This window comes from Triticum aestivum, chromosome 5D, assembly GCF_018294505.1.
Source record: "Triticum aestivum cultivar Chinese Spring chromosome 5D, IWGSC CS RefSeq v2.1, whole genome shotgun sequence".
Classification (NCBI taxonomy): domain Eukaryota; kingdom Viridiplantae; phylum Streptophyta; class Magnoliopsida; order Poales; family Poaceae; genus Triticum; species Triticum aestivum.
The window spans coordinates 10,142,995-10,160,437 of NC_057808.1; the positions used below are offsets into that span (position 1 = coordinate 10,142,995).

At 47.3% G+C, this 17,443-nt stretch overlaps 2 protein-coding genes across 8 annotated transcripts; both read left to right on the plus strand.

Annotated features, from left to right (window-relative positions):
- The first annotated feature begins 362 nt into the window (after nt 1-362).
- On the plus strand, nt 363-4,468 carry LOC123120131 (inverted formin-2). Its single transcript, XM_044540150.1, has 3 exons — nt 363-442; nt 1,043-1,395; nt 4,061-4,468. Exons 1-3 carry the CDS (start codon nt 363-365, stop codon nt 4,237-4,239), a joined length of 612 nt encoding a protein of 203 aa, XP_044396085.1. The 3' UTR covers nt 4,240-4,468.
- A 933-nt stretch (nt 4,469-5,401) lies between these two features.
- LOC123119106 (uncharacterized) lies at nt 5,402-9,418 on the plus strand. 7 transcript variants are annotated; one of them, XM_044538784.1, is made up of 5 exons: nt 5,449-5,703; nt 8,011-8,055; nt 8,181-8,281; nt 8,454-8,647; nt 8,925-9,418. In XM_044538784.1, the coding sequence occupies exons 3-5, from the start codon at nt 8,192-8,194 to the stop codon at nt 9,205-9,207; spliced, it is 567 nt and encodes a 188-aa protein (XP_044394719.1). In that variant the 5' UTR covers nt 5,449-5,703; nt 8,011-8,055; nt 8,181-8,191; the 3' UTR covers nt 9,208-9,418. The 7 variants fall into 7 exon arrangements, with proteins under 7 accessions (XP_044394717.1, XP_044394719.1, XP_044394718.1 ...); XM_044538788.1 differs by lacking the exon at nt 5,449-5,703 and adding an exon at nt 5,749-7,059; XM_044538782.1 differs by lacking the exon at nt 8,011-8,055 and having other exon boundaries at nt 5,402-5,703; nt 8,178-8,281.
- Nucleotides 9,419-17,443: the final 8,025 nt, after the last annotated feature.

Here is a 17,443-nt window from a genome sequence, read left to right on the forward strand (position 1 = left end):
TATACAAATTACCATTGTATTTGGTGTGTTGAGGACACAAAAGACTCTTTGTTATTTGGTTGCAGAGTTGTTTGAGAGAGACCATCTTCATCCTACGCCTCCCACGGATTGATAAACCTTAGGTCATCCACTTGAGGGAAAATTGCTACTGTCCTACAAAACTCTGCGCTTAGGCCCTGTTCGGAGGTACTCCGCTCCCCAGCTCCACTCCCGGAGCAGGTGGAGTCGTAGTTGAAATTTGTGGAGCGGCTGTTTACCAGCTCCGCAACTCTCAGGATTTCTAGGAGCTGGGGGGTTTCCAAACAACCCCTTAGAGGCCCAACACGAGTCTATACAAGAATAAAGTTGCGTAATAGACATCAATGTCGTCATCGTATCGCTGGTACGCTATCCAGACCAGCGTCATGAAGTTTTGTAACATGGTTCGTCAGCTGGAGGCAAGGTGGCCATTGCACGCGACAGAAGACAAGATCGTAAATTTTGCTTCCTCTTGCTCAACTTTGTTGATTGCCGTTGGAGATGCCTTACAAACTACTACTCCCTCTATAAAAAAATATAAGAGCACTTAGACCATTGAAATAATAATCTAAACACTCTTATATTTATTTACCGAGGCATTACTTCCTATGAAAACTAATGTTTAAATATTTTTAGTTTTGGAAAACATTTTTCCAAAACTTAGTTAGCCACAACAGAATCAGCAAATAGTGGCAAACCATCATGTGGTTGAACGGTTAGAAGGATGGTGATATTCTGGGCCTATGAGGGGTTCAAGTCCTAGATTTGACATTGGTGCTTATATTATTTCTGAGTTTAATTCAACCTTCCGGCGATTTTTGTTCGGTGGGAGGAGACGTTCTCGTCGACTGCAAGGCCTATGGTGATTTCATAAAATATCAAGATGTTATGCCGACTCAGTCTCTCGAAGATGTTCATAGGGGTAGGTTGTGCGTGCGTGCGTTGATAGAGGTGGTGTACGCTGGTGTGTGAGCTACTTCGATCGTACCGTGTTAAAAAATTCAACAAATTGTTTTTTTTTTAGAATAAAAAAGTTGTCAATTCCCTCCCCTGTTTCAGCTCCTTGGGCCGGGCAGTCCTCCCCTCTGTCCTCGGCCGAGCGCGCTAGGGTTCCTCATCCCGCCGCCCGCTCCTCTCCTCCTCCCTCCGACGAGCGAGGGCCTCCTCCGACCCCTGCGGCAGCCGACGAGCGCGGCCCCGACGCGCCCACCCCGCCGGCCCCTGCCGTCCTCCGCCCCCGGTCACCCCAGCAGCAGCCGGCGAACCAAGGACGCTGCCGTGACCCTCGTCGCCACCCCCCCCCCCCCCCCCCCCCCCCCCCCCGCCGTCTCTTCCTGCGCGTGGCCGACCGCTGCTCTCCTTCGACCGCGGCCTGGGGTGAGCCTCTCTCCCTTACCTCTATGTTTCTTGTTCGTCTCTCTGTCCCCTGTTCCTCTCTTGTTCATGTTGCTAGTTACATGGATCAATGGATCTTGGGTAGATGGATGTATGTTGATGTTAGGCACTAGATGGTTTACTTGATGGATGGTTGAATTGTGCTAGTTGCTTGCTAGATCGACGGATGAATGGTGCGAGTATGTAGACATCTTTTGCTACTGTGAAGGGTCAATGCTACTGTAAAGGGTAGTAGTAACTTGTTCTCTTTTTGCGGCCGCTTGGTGCTAATTTGCTACTGTCAAGGGTAGTAACTGGTTCCCTTTTGCTGCTGCTCGGTGCTAATTTGCTACTGAAAAATAGATGGATATATGTATGTACGTGCTAATGGAATGTCCTTGGGGGTGCTGCTCGCTGTCGGCGATAATACCCATTAGCTTCTAACTTGGAAGGATCGGAGTGCTGATTGACCATAATGTTGTAATATTACTTTGCATTCTGGAATAAATTAGATAGTCTTAGTCGATTTGATAAATTGGAAGCTCCACCATCCCACTGTGCTCTAGATAAAAGGCAATCCTTTGTATAATCAGGCATCGAAGAAATAAACAGAGAAAAAGGGGAGGTTAACCTCCAGAACAGATCTATCCCAAAACGTCATGGCGCCCAAGCCTAAGCCCTCGCCCTCTTACCACTCACAACTATCCCCTCCGTAACCTAGCTCGTGACATCTTAGTAGCAGAGCCAGGTTTTGATCCTGGAACCTATGGGGATAGTTTGCATTCAGAAGAAATTAGGTACCTATGGACGCGAGGATGGTTGGGCGGCATGGCTTATGGGATCGGGGACTGGAACTTAGGATGGTTGGGAGGACGAGGGGGGAGATAAAAGATTGATAAAAGACGTTGTGATTATTTGGCACAATTTTGTTTGAACTTCAAAAACATGGACCTTTATTTGCAGTTGTTGACTGGGATTCTCTAGTTGTTGTTTTATGCACTGCTCGATATCTGTATCGTCTTGTGTCATTCCTCAAAAAGAAAAGTTATCTTATGTCATTCCTCAAAAAGAGAAATTATCTTGTGTCAGACTGTCTTTTCTTTGGTACTTGATTCGGTCAAAACTGCTGGTGCAGCATTGCAGCAACACTCTAGAGGTCAGAGTGTTATATCGTACCTTCACCTCTTATCCCATTTTCTTTTTAAGCTGAATTGACCATCATTAAAAATAGTCATTACATTTCCACAGTTCTTTCCTTTATGGAGTAATTGGGGAAGGGAAATTTGTACTATGACATTTTAGGAGCTGATGCCAGTATTTGAAGTGTGTAGACATGCAGTTAGTCCTGATTTAATAGATTATGTAGTTATACATGATGAAGACAATAGAGTTTCCATCTGAAAAAACATTAGTTTCTAAATTTTGGTCAAACAAAATAGTTGGGCTCGCAAGTCAGTGAGCATTGTTAGTGGCATTTTAAACCTTGACTATAGGTCGAAATGTGTTTTCCCATGATTGTGATGCTATACTAGGGGGGGGGGGGGGGGAATTGGGTTGTTGCACTTTCCCCAGAATGATCTAGGTGCTCTAAGCTTGACAAATGAGTATGCATGGTTTCATGAGCTTTTGTCAGATTTCATTTCTTAGAATAATTGGTTGTTCAATTTTCAAATGAAATCGTTGGATGATTGGATCATGAATTCGGTTTTTGGTGGCCTTGCAAGATGGATGTTACTAGCAGATCTGATAGATTCTTTCATTACATTCGCCCAATCCTATATTTGGAATCTCATTGGGGTCAGTAATATCAGAGGTGGTGCTGGGGATGGAGCGGTAGCTCAGTAGAGGACGGGGCCTGTGGTAACAAGTGGTCGTGGTTGCTTGCTTGATATATAACACAGCTAGGCTTAAATACTCTGATTAGGGACTCTGGCTCACTGGACTGGGCTAGGACTCAGAAGACTATTGGATTAGGAGTTTAGGAGGCTGTTTGGATTGCAGCCTACAGCAGCCCAACCAAAAAATTGGTAGTTGACCAGGCGTGGGCGCATGTTTGGATCAGGGCCAATAATTTGGCTCGCCCTGTTCACACTAGCACCGGTAGTTCAGTTTCACGCCAATTTTTGGGAGAGTCACGGGCGAAAGAATCCCGCGCCAATATTTTGGCAGCCCACGGATTGGCAGGGCTAGCAGGGGCACCATCCAAACACACCCTAGGACTCATTCAGTCATCGGCCATTCCTTCACTTGTAAACCGACTCAACTTTTCCTCTGCTTAATCTGCCTTGGCAGCCACCGCCACCTCTCCTGGCACGTGTCTTTTATTCTTTCTGTGGTAGAGTCCTACTGGACTAGAATCTATGAAGCAACTGAACGGCAACATTCTGATTCTATCTATATTAACCAAACATATGAGGGTGGAATCTGAAGACATGAATCACTGTTACACAATGGCTGTAAACGTAGCTTCTGTACTTTCTTTCCTGGGAAGTACTTCAATACTAAATATGTGTCATTTAGCTTTGTGTTTGGATATAGTAGTGTGTTTCTGCCACATGACAGCAATCATTTGTGCTGTATCATTTTTTTTCGTCTTACCATGTTTTTTTTTACAAACATCCTGTGTCGAAATGCATGTACATAACCCCCCTTATATCATCGGCTCCAGGTTTTCTTGCAATGGTTTTCGGTGGCGGCTTCAAATTTTTAGTGGGAGTGGGATGTGGTGTCTATGTAGCTCAGAACTACAACGTTCCAAATGTCAAGAAGCTGTTCAACACGTATGTTTTCCTGGCAAAGCACGTTGAGGAAACTTACCGTAAGCCGCCGAAGAAAGACGACGACTGATTATCATACCCATGGCGAAAAGAAGTATATACTCTGACATTACAGAAACATGATCTGCGTGAATATTAAAGTTGTTATGATCTTTTCAAGAGCTGAGAACACCAGCTGTGAAGTTTGTCATGGCAAGGTTTGTGGATCTTTATGATAAAACCTTAGTGTTTTTTAACGTCCGATTCAAATATTATGGCACTGGTAGAAATTTCATAATAAGTGGGTGTCTGGCAACTTACCAAAAGTGCCCCGATTTGCTCTCTCTTTACTGGTTATTACGTACTCCCTCTGTCCCATAATATAAGTGTTTTTTATACAACACTAGTGTCAAAAACACTCTTATATTATATAGGACGAAGGGAGTAGTTTATTTCTTAGTTCATGGTTTCAGCAAAAATTCTTACCGGTTGCAGCTCTTTGCGGTCGCGAGGTGTCCGCCTCGCCTGTTTGGGTATTTATTCATTGAAGAGAGCCAAGCTTATTTACATATTTTCAGGCACTATAAAAAAAGAAGGAAATGTATATGAGCAGGTGCGGCGGGGGCCAGGCTCGAGGCGCACCGGCTTGTCCGGGTTGACGATGACGTCGGCGCTTTGAGGCCCGTATTACCTCCGTCTACATCATGTATGCAGAACTTAAAGAAAGTAATATGTATCTAGACAAATACTCCCTCGGTCCTAAGATTCTGGTTTTAGATTCGTTTAGATACAGATGTATCTAATACTAAAATGTGATTTGATACATCCGTATTTAGGAAAATCTAATACAACAATTTTGAGACGGAGGGAGTATGAAACAAGTTATTTGGGACATAGAAAGCCGATTGACGGCGCTTCGGCCCTTGGGGAAAGTTTCTGAAACTCGTGTTGCCGTCAAATCAAAAAAGTGGGTACATGACTGTTTTAGTACTTCTTACCAGTCTCTAAATATCTGGGGCGGTCTGGCGGACACGTACACGTACACGCGTGCGTCGCCACGTATGTGCGCTTCTCCGGAGGTCGGCTGAGAGCGAGACGACAGACAGAAACATCAAGCCAAGACAAGAGAGGCACCTGCCAACCTCTGAATGATTAAAGTTGTAGTATATGCCGACGTCCGGATATGTATCGCCCATCGCATGCAATCCTTGAACTTTCATACTCCTGGCTAGTGGAAGCGGTCGACCAGCCGCTGAGCCGCACGTACGTGCTACGTGTCCGCTCAATCTCATTCTTTCTCTCTGGAAACGTACGTGAGTCACGAAATCGAGATAAGTTGCTATCCACTTTATATTTTGTGTCGGGGTCGGCGATATATAGTGGATGGACTCGGGAGACAAATAGAACCTGGAATCCATTCGCTCGCGGACCCTTCCCTTCCCCCACGACCAGTCCAAAATCGTACTACTGCTCCGGCGAGGTTTCCGTCCCAATCTCCGGCGAGGTTTGGTTCCTCCCGACCCCTGGCCATTGTGTATTGCCGCGCTTCGTCCAGGTAAGGATTCCTCTGCTCCTCCATCTACTCCTCTTTCTTTGCTAGCTAGTTCATTGCTCCCGGAGACTGATTTCAGTCCATACCGAAACCAACATTCGGTGAAAACCACACAAAAACGATGCTTTAAAGTTTGAAAAAAATCTTACAAATATATAAGATGCTGGTAGGGTGATGTTCTATTGCCATGCAAATTTCAAATTCAAGCACGTGGTGTGAGCTATAAAAAAGACAAAATTAGCATTGAATAGTATCAAATAGAAAAATAACTATTTATTGCTGAATTTGTCTTTTCATAGCTCGCATCTCATAATATGCTTTAACTTGAAATTTCACATGACAATAGAACATCATCCTCTCAACACCCCATATTTTCTAGATTTTTTGGAAACTTCTAAATATGATTTCCCAAAGTTTTCTTTAAATGAAGGTTTCCGTTTCCGTTTCTGTGTGATATTCTCCACTTCCCGGCCACCCGCCAACTGTGGCCTGTGTTGTGTCGTTTCCGTATGATATTCTTAACTTCCCGGCCACCCGCCAATTGTGACCTGTGTTGATTCTAAGAAAAAAAACATAGAAAAACTGTGGCCTGTGTTGTGTGGGTCGGCGATGACGACGATGCTTTGAGCACGTCCATAATTTCTATTTCTCTGTTCCTAAATATTAGTTTTTTTAAAGATTCCGCCGATTCTAAAAAAACACAAAAAAACTGTGGCCTGTGTTGTGTGGGTCGGCGATGACGACGACGCTTTGAGCACGTCCATAATTTCTATTCCTCTGTTTCTAAATATTAGTTTTTTTAAAGATTCCACTACAAAGTACATACGGATGTATATAGACATATTTTAGTGTAGATTCACTCATTTTGCTTCGAATGTAGTTCATACTGAAATTTCTAAAAAGACTTATATTTAAAAACGGAAGGAGTATTTTTCGTACTCTCCTATGGGTGTCCAACTCGGCTTCTGCCCTTTTATTGGGGCAAAAGAAAGTGAATCTCGTGTTTCCGTCGACATCAACTTTTTGGTGTGCTGCTGTGGTGTGGCACACCAGCGCATGTCGACCGCGCCCGTCGACGTTGATGGGTGAACCGACGGTCCCTACACGCGTGCTTGTCTCCGGTTGTCGGCTCACACCAGGGCCAAAATCTGTCATGTGCTAGTGTGGATCCTGCATCACATGCATGAAAATCTGTCACGGACAAGTAAGGCCCTCTCACTCCTCTCCTGTCCATCAAAAGGTTTGGTTCCCGTTCCACTCCCCACCCCGGCGAGGTTGCCTCCTCCAACTAACCTCCCTCGCCATTGCCGCGCTTCGTTGGTTCCTCTTCCCTTCCCTCCCGGCGCGCTCGTGCTCACGGTAACTCTCGGCCGTGTTTATCCTTCCTCTGATTTTGTTGGTCGCTTCATGGTGTAGGCTTCAACGGTCGCTTAACTTGGAGCTATAACGTAAAGATTCCTCTGCTCCTCCTCTGTTTTTGCTAGTTTAGTTTTTTTTAGGGGATTTCTGCTAGTTTAGTGCCCCGGGAGATTGGTTGTAGTCTATTTATCACCGCATTGTGTTAGTTCGCGGTGCCTCTATCTTGATGATTATTTGCTGATTTTAGTGTGGGTTTTTTCCTAGCCACGACCCCGCTCGTTTTCGCCGTTCTTTTTTTTTTCATCAAAGAGGCTACACAACCCCCATTTTCATTAGTAAAATGGAGTCACGATACAAGCACGGCAAGTACCCATCAGATCATACATCCCTAGATATTTAACTACATCTAAGGGATGCCAGCGACTACATACTCCAGACTACCACATGAACCAACCAAACACAGCTATCATCTTCACACAACGGTACGCTATCAAAATCAATAGAGTCGTCGGACAGCAGAGCCACATCCATGCGAACGTTTGGAGACTTCTCCCGCCACAGGGCAGTCTTTTAGAAATCTCACTAAGCAAACCTTGTAGTCCTCTTTTCTGCAGCACGATCCATGATTACAGCAACGAACAAAGAATAAATATCACATTAGTAGGATCAGTACGCAATACACTTTGAAATCCTTGTTTTCCAAATAATCCAAAGGAAAGCGGCAGGACCACTAGAAACAACGGTACGGTCTTTGCCCATATAGGCCGGCAACAAAGACACCACTCCACAGAACTCAAAAGTTTTCGTCGTGCTTGGTGGGGTGGGAATTCTTGACACTGCTCCACTCGGAGTCGCGTAAATCCTCGACAGATTTTTGGCTACATGCAACTTAATCACATATATTTTAGGAAGTTCAACTAATTAAGTTATACATTTACCAACTTAATATAGCTTACAAGAAATGGAGCAATGCGGGTGACAATCTTCATGCAAGAGGTAGCCCGTCCTCGGGTAACCTTATTCGGCTGACGTTGCATACTTGCATTCATGCACTTGTTCATCTCTGTCTATCTATATGCGTGTGGCAATGCACTATTTAACTCACCTGCTCCGATCAGTAGTGAGATCATCCATGGGGAACAGATGTCTCATGGTGGTGACCAGCATCCTCGCTGTGATGACGATCGTGTTCGGAATAATCAGCGCGGTTCTCTTGGCGATGGTATGCACACATCACACGAGATATTATGTCTTCCTCATTGTAACCTGCTAGATGCTATCTCTTTCTCACCCTAACCTTCGGCCAAGATGTAACAAAAAAAACCTTCGGCCAAGCATAATCTAGTTGATAATATATTGTTGATTCTTCTTAACGTGTGCATTCATTCATGCAGAAACATCATCAAGATGACCATGGCGAGTTCTCTACATACCGGCGATCGCCGGCGATGCCATGCGGCGTGGTAGCAGCCGTTTTGGCGTCCATGACGCAGATTCTTGCCAGCGTGACCATCTGCTGCTTTGGGGCGTGGCGGCTAACTAAGGGGGCCAAGCGCATCGCCGCGATGGTCTTCTTCATCACCTCATGGTACATAAATAATTTTGTATTCGCAACTCGATATACCACCTGCTTTCTGTCGCTAAGCAAGGAAAATACCGTCATTAAAATTAATGCTATCCTATGTGGCATGGTGCCCTAAGTGGTGAAGCGGCCCGAGAATTTTATAATTCATTGTTCTTTTATCATTTCTCTTGGAATTTGAAAACTGAACTTTAATACAGAATCTACATTTACTTGGTGGCTTGTTCATTTAAGTTGTATAATTAATATGGCCTCTACCGCGTGTGTGTGTGTATACTTGCAGGGTCCTTGCGATCATAGCAGTGCTGCTATTTCTGGCAGGTGCCATGTTAGGATTTGAAGGCTCTGCAAAGAAAACAGTTGGGAATGCTAGGATTGTCGGAGGTGTCGCAATTTTTGTGATCGCGACGTTTTTGTTTCTTGTAGTCGCCGCCCTTGAGGTTGCCTCATACCGCCTAGTTCGGAAGAAGGACCACTACCAAGCATATGTTGGCAGTAATCCTCCTTTTGTGCCATCTAAAGACGCTCCCTACGGTTCTGCTCCTCCACCGCCAAATCAAGTCTAAGGTTAGCACTGCCTCCATGGCATGGTTGTCTTTCCCTTCCAAAGGAGGAACACGTTGTATGAACTGCGGTAGGTGAAAGGCGTAGGCTACGACCCATGCAACCATCTTGCGTGTTTTGTGTGTTTGTTATGGCTCCACTCAAGTCGTGAGAAAGAATTCAAAAGTTTATCTGCATTGCTTGAAACATATGTGCTTGTGAAGCTTTTTTATATGTTACGAAAGCCATTATACGTGGCTGCCATCTGGACTATCGAAATCATTGATGGGAATAAGTGTCGTCACTCATGTGCGTCTCTTATCGCCATCAGAGAGTTTAGTTGGGTTTGTTCTCACGGGAGAAGGATGGTTTGTGTGTTCGTGTTTTTTCTTAATGTATCCGATTATAAAATGGAATATCTATTGAACCGAGTGTCCAAATTATGGACCATTTACACCGTTGCATCCCTCTTGCTAAAATCTTCAAAACTAGATCCATCTTTATAGGTTTCAATGAACTTTTTCGAGTGTAACTTGTACCCCGTCGAGAACTAACTTGTACCCTCCGAAACAACATATGTGTACTTTACATGGTTGTTTGGTGTACCCATGTGCAGCACAAGATTGGCAGATTGACATCCATGTAAAAAAGGGACTTAGTTTATTTTAGAATTCCACAATGAAATACTCAATTTTCTAGCAATTATACTACTCTGATCCGAAATAAAAAGGAAACCTCCAACTAATTTTAGAAATGAAACTAAAAGTAAAGTCAAACTTTCTAGTGTATTATATTGTGGCTTGCTCTCCCAATGTGCCTTTTTCTGATGGCACCGCCTTTAAGTACTTGGTTCACCGCGTACACAGTTTTATTCCTTCGTGACGACTCGTTCACGATCGAGGGCTCTGGACACTTCAAGTGGTGCCTTAGGTTCCTACGTGTAGATTGCTTGGAGAGGTATGGGGTCATGTAGACCCTGCATGTATTGTGGTGTCAAGTTGTATGGGTTCAACTGGATGTTTGTTGGTGCTTTATCTATAAGCGGGTGCGTGCCTTTTGGTCATTTCCAATACTCTCTCATTCTTTGTTATAAATACTACTCTCTCAGTTTCTAAATATAAGTCCATTTAGAGAATTCAATATGAACTACATACGGATGTATATAGACATATTTTAAAGTTAGATTCACTCATTTGTTTCGTATGTACCTTAGAAAATGAAAATATATGCAGCAACAACGAGTGCATTGTCTACCAATTTGTGCAAAAACTCCAGACATATTCCCACTGGGGATACATTTCCTATATGCGACACGGAGGCAAAAACTACATATCACGCCCTAGTTAGATGCGATCATGCACACATACTGTGGGAGGTTATGCGGTCAGTTTGGGTATTGCCACAAAATACCCAACTACGTAATTAATACTAGCAAGGAGTGTGTAGACAATTAAGATGCAACTCTCAATATTCATTAGTACAAGGGGTAGCCGTATCCTCAACTATAAACAAGGAGAAAGGCTTGTGGTACAACAAATACACATATAAAATACATATACTCAACGCACCCCCATGGTCGAAGCGGCGCCATTGCTTACGCAAAGATTGGACCGAAACTCCTCGAAGGACGCCGTAAGCAAGCCCCTGGTCATGATATCTGCAAATTGTTGGGAGGTGGGTACGTGTAGAACACATATATGGCCAAGAGCCACCTGTTCCCGAACAAAATGAATATCAAGCTCGATGTGCTTGGTACGGCGATGATGGACCGGGTTGGCGGAGAGTTATACGGCACATACGTCATCGCAGTACACCATCGAGGCCTTGTCGACAGGGCACAAGAGCTCAAGAAGAAGCCGGCGAAGCTAGGACCACTCGATGACGACATTAGCCACTGCATGATACTCAGGCTCAGCACAGGAACGAGAGACCGTGGGCTGCCGCTTGGACGACCACGAAATAAGTGATGGACCAAGGAAGACACAATATCCAGAAGTGAAACGTTGTGTATCGGGGCAGCCGGCCCAGTCAGTGTCGGAGTAGGCAGTGATTTTAGTGGCGGTGGAGGCGCGTAACATGATGCTGAGATCCATGGTGCCACAGATATACTGAAGAATCCACTTCACCGAAGTCCAGTGAGTGTCGCGTGGAACATGCATATAAAGACACACCTGCTGAACAACATACTGCAGCGCCGGTTGTGTAATTAAGTGTAAGGTATTGAAGAGCACCAACAGTAGACCGATTCAATGAAGCATCCGTTGCAAGGGGCCCATCAATGGCAGAGAGCTTGGCCTTTGTATCGATAGGCGTGGTCGCAGGTTTGCAATTAAGCATCCCACCACGGTCAAGAAGCTCATGAACATGCTTCCACTAGTGAAGAAAGAAGCCATCCGAACGACACACCTGTTGGGGAACGTAGTAATTTCAAAAAATTTCGTACGAATACGCAAGATCATGATGATGCATAGTAACGAGAGGGGAGAGTGTGTCCACGTACCCTCGTAGACCGAAAGCGGAAGCGTTAGCACAACGCGGTTGATGTAGTCGTACGTCTTCATGATCCGACCGATGAAGTACCGAACGTACGGCACCTCCGAGTTTAGCACACGTTCAGCTGATGACGTCCCACGAACTCTGATCCAGCAGAGCTTCACGGGAGAGTTCCGTCAGCACGACGGCGTGATGACGGTGATGATGTTGCTACCGACGCAGGGCTTCGCCTAAGCACCGCTACGATATGACCGAGGTGGAATATGGTGGAGGGGGGCACCGCACACGGCTGGGAGAGATCAACAGATCAACTTGTGTGTCTAGAGGTGCCCCCTGCCCCCGTATATAAAGGAGCAAGGGGGAAGAGGCGGCCGGCCAAGGAGGGCGCACCAAGGGGGGAGTCCTACTCCCACCGGGAGTAGGACTCCTCCTTTCCTTGTTGGAGTAGGAGAAGGGAAGGAAGGGAGAGAGGAGGAGAAGGAAAAAGGGGGCGCCGCCTGATGAGGACATGTACCTAGGGTAGGGTCACAGGCCTGACCTAATTACTTTCCCCAAGGACATCACTCTAAAGCCAGAAGCATTCGAGGGGTACCATCACCCACTCGACCAGAAACATTTCCACTCAGAGGAATCAAGATCACTCGACCGTAACAAGAAGCACTCGACGGACAGAAGACCTAAAGTCACTCTACACAGCAACGGTCGAGCATTAACTCCTAGACTTAATAGCCATTTATAACACTTTATTACGGACGTTACCAGTAATGCCCCCCTCTTGATGTACCTTAAATCCCTTGTAACGTGGGCTGGTTGGGGTGCTGGCGCACTCTATATAAGCCACCCCCTCCACATGCACAAGGGTTCGCACCCCCTGTAACACACACGCATATAATCCAGTCGACCGCCTCCGGGCTCCGAGACGTAGTGCTATTACTTCCTCCGAGAAGGGCCTGAACTCGTAAAACTCGTGCGTACAGCTTCTCCATAGCTAGGATCTTGCCTCTACATCCCTACCCCCATTCTACTGTCACACTTTGAACCACAACAGTTGACGCCCACCGTGGGGCAGGTGTCTGAGCGACTTGTTGGAGAAGTTGCAATTTTTTCGATCCCCATCAGCATGGTTTTAGGCGGAGGATTGGCCGAGGGCCGCGAGATCCGTCTCGGCGCGCTCGTGTTCGTCGCCGACGACTCCGCTTGGCTCCAAGAAGCTCCACTCGACGTCGAGGCGCTCCCCATCCGCGGGGCAATGCACTTTCGCGCGTGCGTCCGCGACGTCCTCCTGCGGCAGCCGTCGACCCAGTATCGGTCGGCTCCGGTGGCGTCTTCACTCCCTGCTGCCCGCCGGCACAAGCGTTCCGGCCGGTCGAGGCTCCAGCGGTGGGTGAGGCACGCGGTGGCTCGCCAGTTAGCCACCCCCCAAGTCGCGGCAATCGAGCCTGACGAAACTCTCTACGACCTGTTCGACTGGCTCTGTTGAGACCGCATCCGAGTGCGACAGCAGTGACCCCGCGGCGGAAGCCCTGATGGTCAACGGACCGCGCAGTCCTCCTGGCTTCCCCCGCGACGACGGTGGTGATGGCGGAGGCGATCCGTCGCGTGTCCACGAGGAGTACCGCCCCGAGCCCCTCTCTTCGCAGCAGAGGGAATAGCTTCGCGGCCCTAACAGGGATGCACTTCACACTCCTATCGTTGGAGAAACCCCCGAGGCCCGGGCCTTGGAGGAGGTGCGCCTGGCCAACTTGGCTGAGCGCACTCGACTGGAGAATCTCCAGCACGCACTCGATGAGCGTGCTTAGCGAGTTCCTGAATCCAGTCGACGACAACTTTTTCCGCCTCCAACCCAGGTATATCGAACTCCGATCCAGAATCTCACAGCTACTGCCCGAATAGCAGAGTCGATTTAGCCTTCCCAGTCGGAGGCTGGTAGGGGTTTGATGCAGATCCGGGCTTTGCTCCGGACAGCGGGGAGCAGAACACAGCAGTGTCACAGTCTCGGAATAGGATTCATAGTAGATCTGTAATGGCAGACACAGTCTAGTCGGCTCACAGCCCAAGATCACCTCCAAGGCTTGAGGGACGTGGAGATCGACAGGATCAGTACAGAAACCGTGAGCAGTATGATCGTCGTCGAGTACCCATGCCTCCTCCAAGGAGTGGGTCATACGCGCCTCGGCAACACGATGACAGGCGCCCTCACAGTGGTGGGCGAAGGATTCCAGTCGACCCCCGGGAGCCGGGCTTTGACGCGAGATCCATTCTCGTTCAAGGTCTGGTTGACAGGAACAGAGCACACAGAGATGGCCACGATAGAGATTACCCGACCGACAGTAGGGTGCATGTTTCAGGTCCCGAGTGTTGCAGCAGAGCCATCAGAGCAGCAGTGATTACTCCCAACTTTAGGTTGGCGACTGGAGTCAGCAAGTTCACTGGTGAGTCCAAGCCTGACACTTGGCTTGAGGACTACCGAGTGGCTGTGCAGATTGGTGGTGGCAATGATGAAGTGGCCATGAAGCACCTTCCTCTGATGTTGGAGGGCTCGGCCAGAGCGTGGTTGAATCAGTTAGCACCTGGCAGTATTTATAGCTGGGAAGAGCTTGCCCGAGTGTTTGTCAGAACATTTGAAGGTACATGCAAACGGCCAGTAGGGCTAATAGAGCTACAGTCTTGTGTGCAGAAGTCGAATGAAACTTTGAGAGATTATATCCAGAGATGGATCACGTTGCACCACGTGGTGGAGAATGTGTCTGATCACCAAGCAGTTTGTGCCTTCAAGGAAGGCGTCAAGTATCGAGAATTGAATCTGAAGTTCGGTCAGACCGGAGATATGTCTCTGAGTCGAATGATGGAAATTTCCACCAAGTATGCTAATGGTGAAGAGGAGGATCGGCTCCGGAGTGGCAATCACAAAACAGTCGCCCACGAAACCGGGGGAGGGAACTCCAGTCGGAAGCAGAAGCGTAAACCCGAGCCAGCTGCTCCTGGAGAAGCCTTAGCCGTGACTCAAGGAAAGTTCAAGGGGAAGCCCAAAGGGCCATGGAACCCCAAGAAAGTAAAAGATCAAGATGGAAATGATGTGTTGGATTTACCATGCCACATTCACACCAAAAAGGATGAGGAGGGTAATCTCATTTATCCGAAACATACCACTCGACAATGTCGACTCCTAATCCAGCAGTTCCGAGAGAAACAACCCAAAGAAAAGGAGAAAGAATCGGACAAAGTTGAGGATAAGGAAGAGGACGATGATGGTTACCCCCACGTCAATTCCACTCTGATGATTTTTGCTGATGTTGAGAGCAAGAGTCGACTGAAAGTCATCAACAGAGAAGTGAACATGGTCGCTCCGGCGACGCCCAGTTATTTGAAGTGGTCCCAGACTGCCATTACATTCGACCAGTCTGATCACCCGACACACATAGCCACCCCTGGGAGGCAAGCGTTGGTGGTCGACCCAGTCGTCGAAGGCACTCGGTTGACTAAGGTTCTGATGGATGGTGGCAGTGGCCTGAATATACTGTATGCGGAGACCTTGAAAGGAATGGGCATTCCGATGTCCAGACTCAGTGAAAGCAATATGAGTTTCCATGGGGTTATTCCTGGCAAGAAGGCTGAGTCACTCGGCCAGATCGCCCTCGATGTGGTTTTCGGTGATTCCAAGAATTACCGCAAAGAAAAGTTGACGTTTGAAGTCGTCGATTTCCAGAGTGCTTATCATGCTATTCTGGGCAGGCCGGCTTATGCACGTTTCATGGCTCGACCATGTTACGTTTACCTCAAATTGAAGATGCCTGGTCCTAAAGGAGTGATCACTATCACTGGCAATCGGAAGAAGGCAGAAGAGTGCTTCCAGAAGGGCTCAAAGATCGCCGATGCGCAAATGGCAGTAGTGGAATTGCAGGAGTATCAAAAAAATGCAGATCCGAGTGATTTGTTGCGAGCTAAGAAGCCTGCCACGGATTCAGCATTTCAGTCGTCTGGTGAAACGAAGCCGATTCATATTCACCCGACCGATCCCAATGCTGCTCCGACTCACATTTCGACAACACTCGACTCCAAATAGGAAGAAGCGCTCATCCAGTTCCTCCGTGAGAACTGGGACATCTTTGCATGGAAACCTTCTGACATGCCGGGTGTTCCCAGGGGGCTGGCTGAGCACCGTTTGCGAGTCGACCCAAAAGTGAAACCAGTCAAAGAACATCTTCGACGGTCCGCCGTACAGAAGAGAAAAGCAATCGGTGAAGAAGTGGCTCGGCTCCTAGCAGCTGAGTTTATCCGAGAGATTTACCACTCCGAGTGGCTAGCCAATGTTGTCATGGTCCCCAAGAAGGACGACTCACTTCGCATGTGCATTGACTTCAAGCATATCAATCGGGCCTGCCCGAAAGATCACTTTCCTCTCCCCCGCATCGATCAAATAGTCGACTCGACTGCAGGGTGTGAGCGCTTGTCCTTTTTGGACGCTTATTCCGGGTATCATCAGATCCGACTGTATGGACCCGATGAGATAAAAATAGCTTTCATCACTCCATTTGGGTGCTTCTGTTATGTCACCATGCCATTCGGCCTGAAGAATGCTGGAGCCACATTCATGAGGATGATTCAGAAGTGTTTACTCACTCAAATCAGTCGGAATGTGGAAGCATACATGGATGACATTGTGGTCAAGTCACGTAAAGGTTCCGACCTGTTGGCTGACCTTGCTGAAACTTTTGCCAACCTCAGAAGGTATGATATCAAGCTTAATCCATCAAAGTGCACATTCGGAGTTCCGGGCAGAAAATTACTCGGCTTCCTCGTTTCCGAACGGGGGATCGACGCTAACCCAGAGAAAGTTGGTGCCATTCTCCGAATGAAACGCCCTGTGCGTGTGCACGATGTCCAGAAGCTTACAGGTTGTTTGGCCGCCTTAAGTCGATTCATTTCTCGCCTCGGTGAAAAGGCATTGCCTCTTTACCGACTGATGAAGAAGTCTGATAAGTTCGAGTGGACTCCTGAAGCTGATGCAGCATTTGCAGAGCTCAAAGCCCTGCTTTCCACCCAGCCGGTGCTTGCTGCCCCAATCAGCAAAGAGCCTTTACTGCTTTACATTGCAGCCACTGGACAAGTTGTCAGTACAGTACTTACGGTCGAGCGGGAAGAAGAAGGAAAAGCCTGTAAAGTTCAGCGCCCAGTATACTATGTTTCTGAAGTTTTGACTCCATCAAAGCAAAGATATCCACATTATCAAAAGCTTGTTTATGGGATTTATATGACCACGAAGAAGGTTGCACATTATTTCTCTGACCACTCCATTACTGTCGTCAGCGACGTTCCATTATCAGAGATTCTGAACAACAGAGATGCAACCGGTCGAGTGGCAAAGTGGGCGATTGAACTCCTTCCCTTGGATATTAAGTTTGAGGCAAAGAAAGCTATCAAGTCCCAAGCAATAGCAGATTTCCTCGCCGAGTGGATCGAACAGCAATTGCCGACTCAAGTCCACTCGGAACACTGGACCATGTTCTTTGATGGTTCCAAGATGCTGAATGGTTCCGGTGCTGGGGTGGTACTAGTATCCCCGAGGACACAAGCTCATATATGTTCTCCAGATTCACTTTGATTCCTCCAATAGCGAAGCGGAATATGAAGCACTCTTATATGGGTTACGTATGGCCATCTCGCTCGGCGTCCGTCGCCTCATGGTCTACGGTGACTCAGATTTGGTAGTCAAGCAAGTGATGAAGGAGTGGGATGTCAGAAGCCCAGCTATGACTGGTTACTGCA

Bases quoted from the DNA above. Each gene is read 5' to 3' on its own strand.
- LOC123120131 (XM_044540150.1), top strand. From the start codon at position 363: ATGTCGTCATCGTATCGCTGGTACGCTATCCAGACCAGCGTCATGAAG. The intron at 443-1,042 runs GTGGCCATTGCA...TTTTTTTTTTAG, and splicing joins GTTCGTCAGCTGGAGGCAAG to AATAAAAAAGTTGTCAATTC. The intron at 1,396-4,060 runs GTGAGCCTCTCT...CATCGGCTCCAG, and splicing joins TCCTTCGACCGCGGCCTGGG to GTTTTCTTGCAATGGTTTTC.
- LOC123119106 (XM_044538782.1), top strand. From the start codon at position 8,192: ATGGGGAACAGATGTCTCATGGTGGTGACCAGCATCCTCGCTGTGATG. The intron at 8,282-8,453 runs GTATGCACACAT...TCATTCATGCAG, and splicing joins GCGCGGTTCTCTTGGCGATG to AAACATCATCAAGATGACCA. The intron at 8,648-8,924 runs GTACATAAATAA...GTATACTTGCAG, and splicing joins GTCTTCTTCATCACCTCATG to GGTCCTTGCGATCATAGCAG.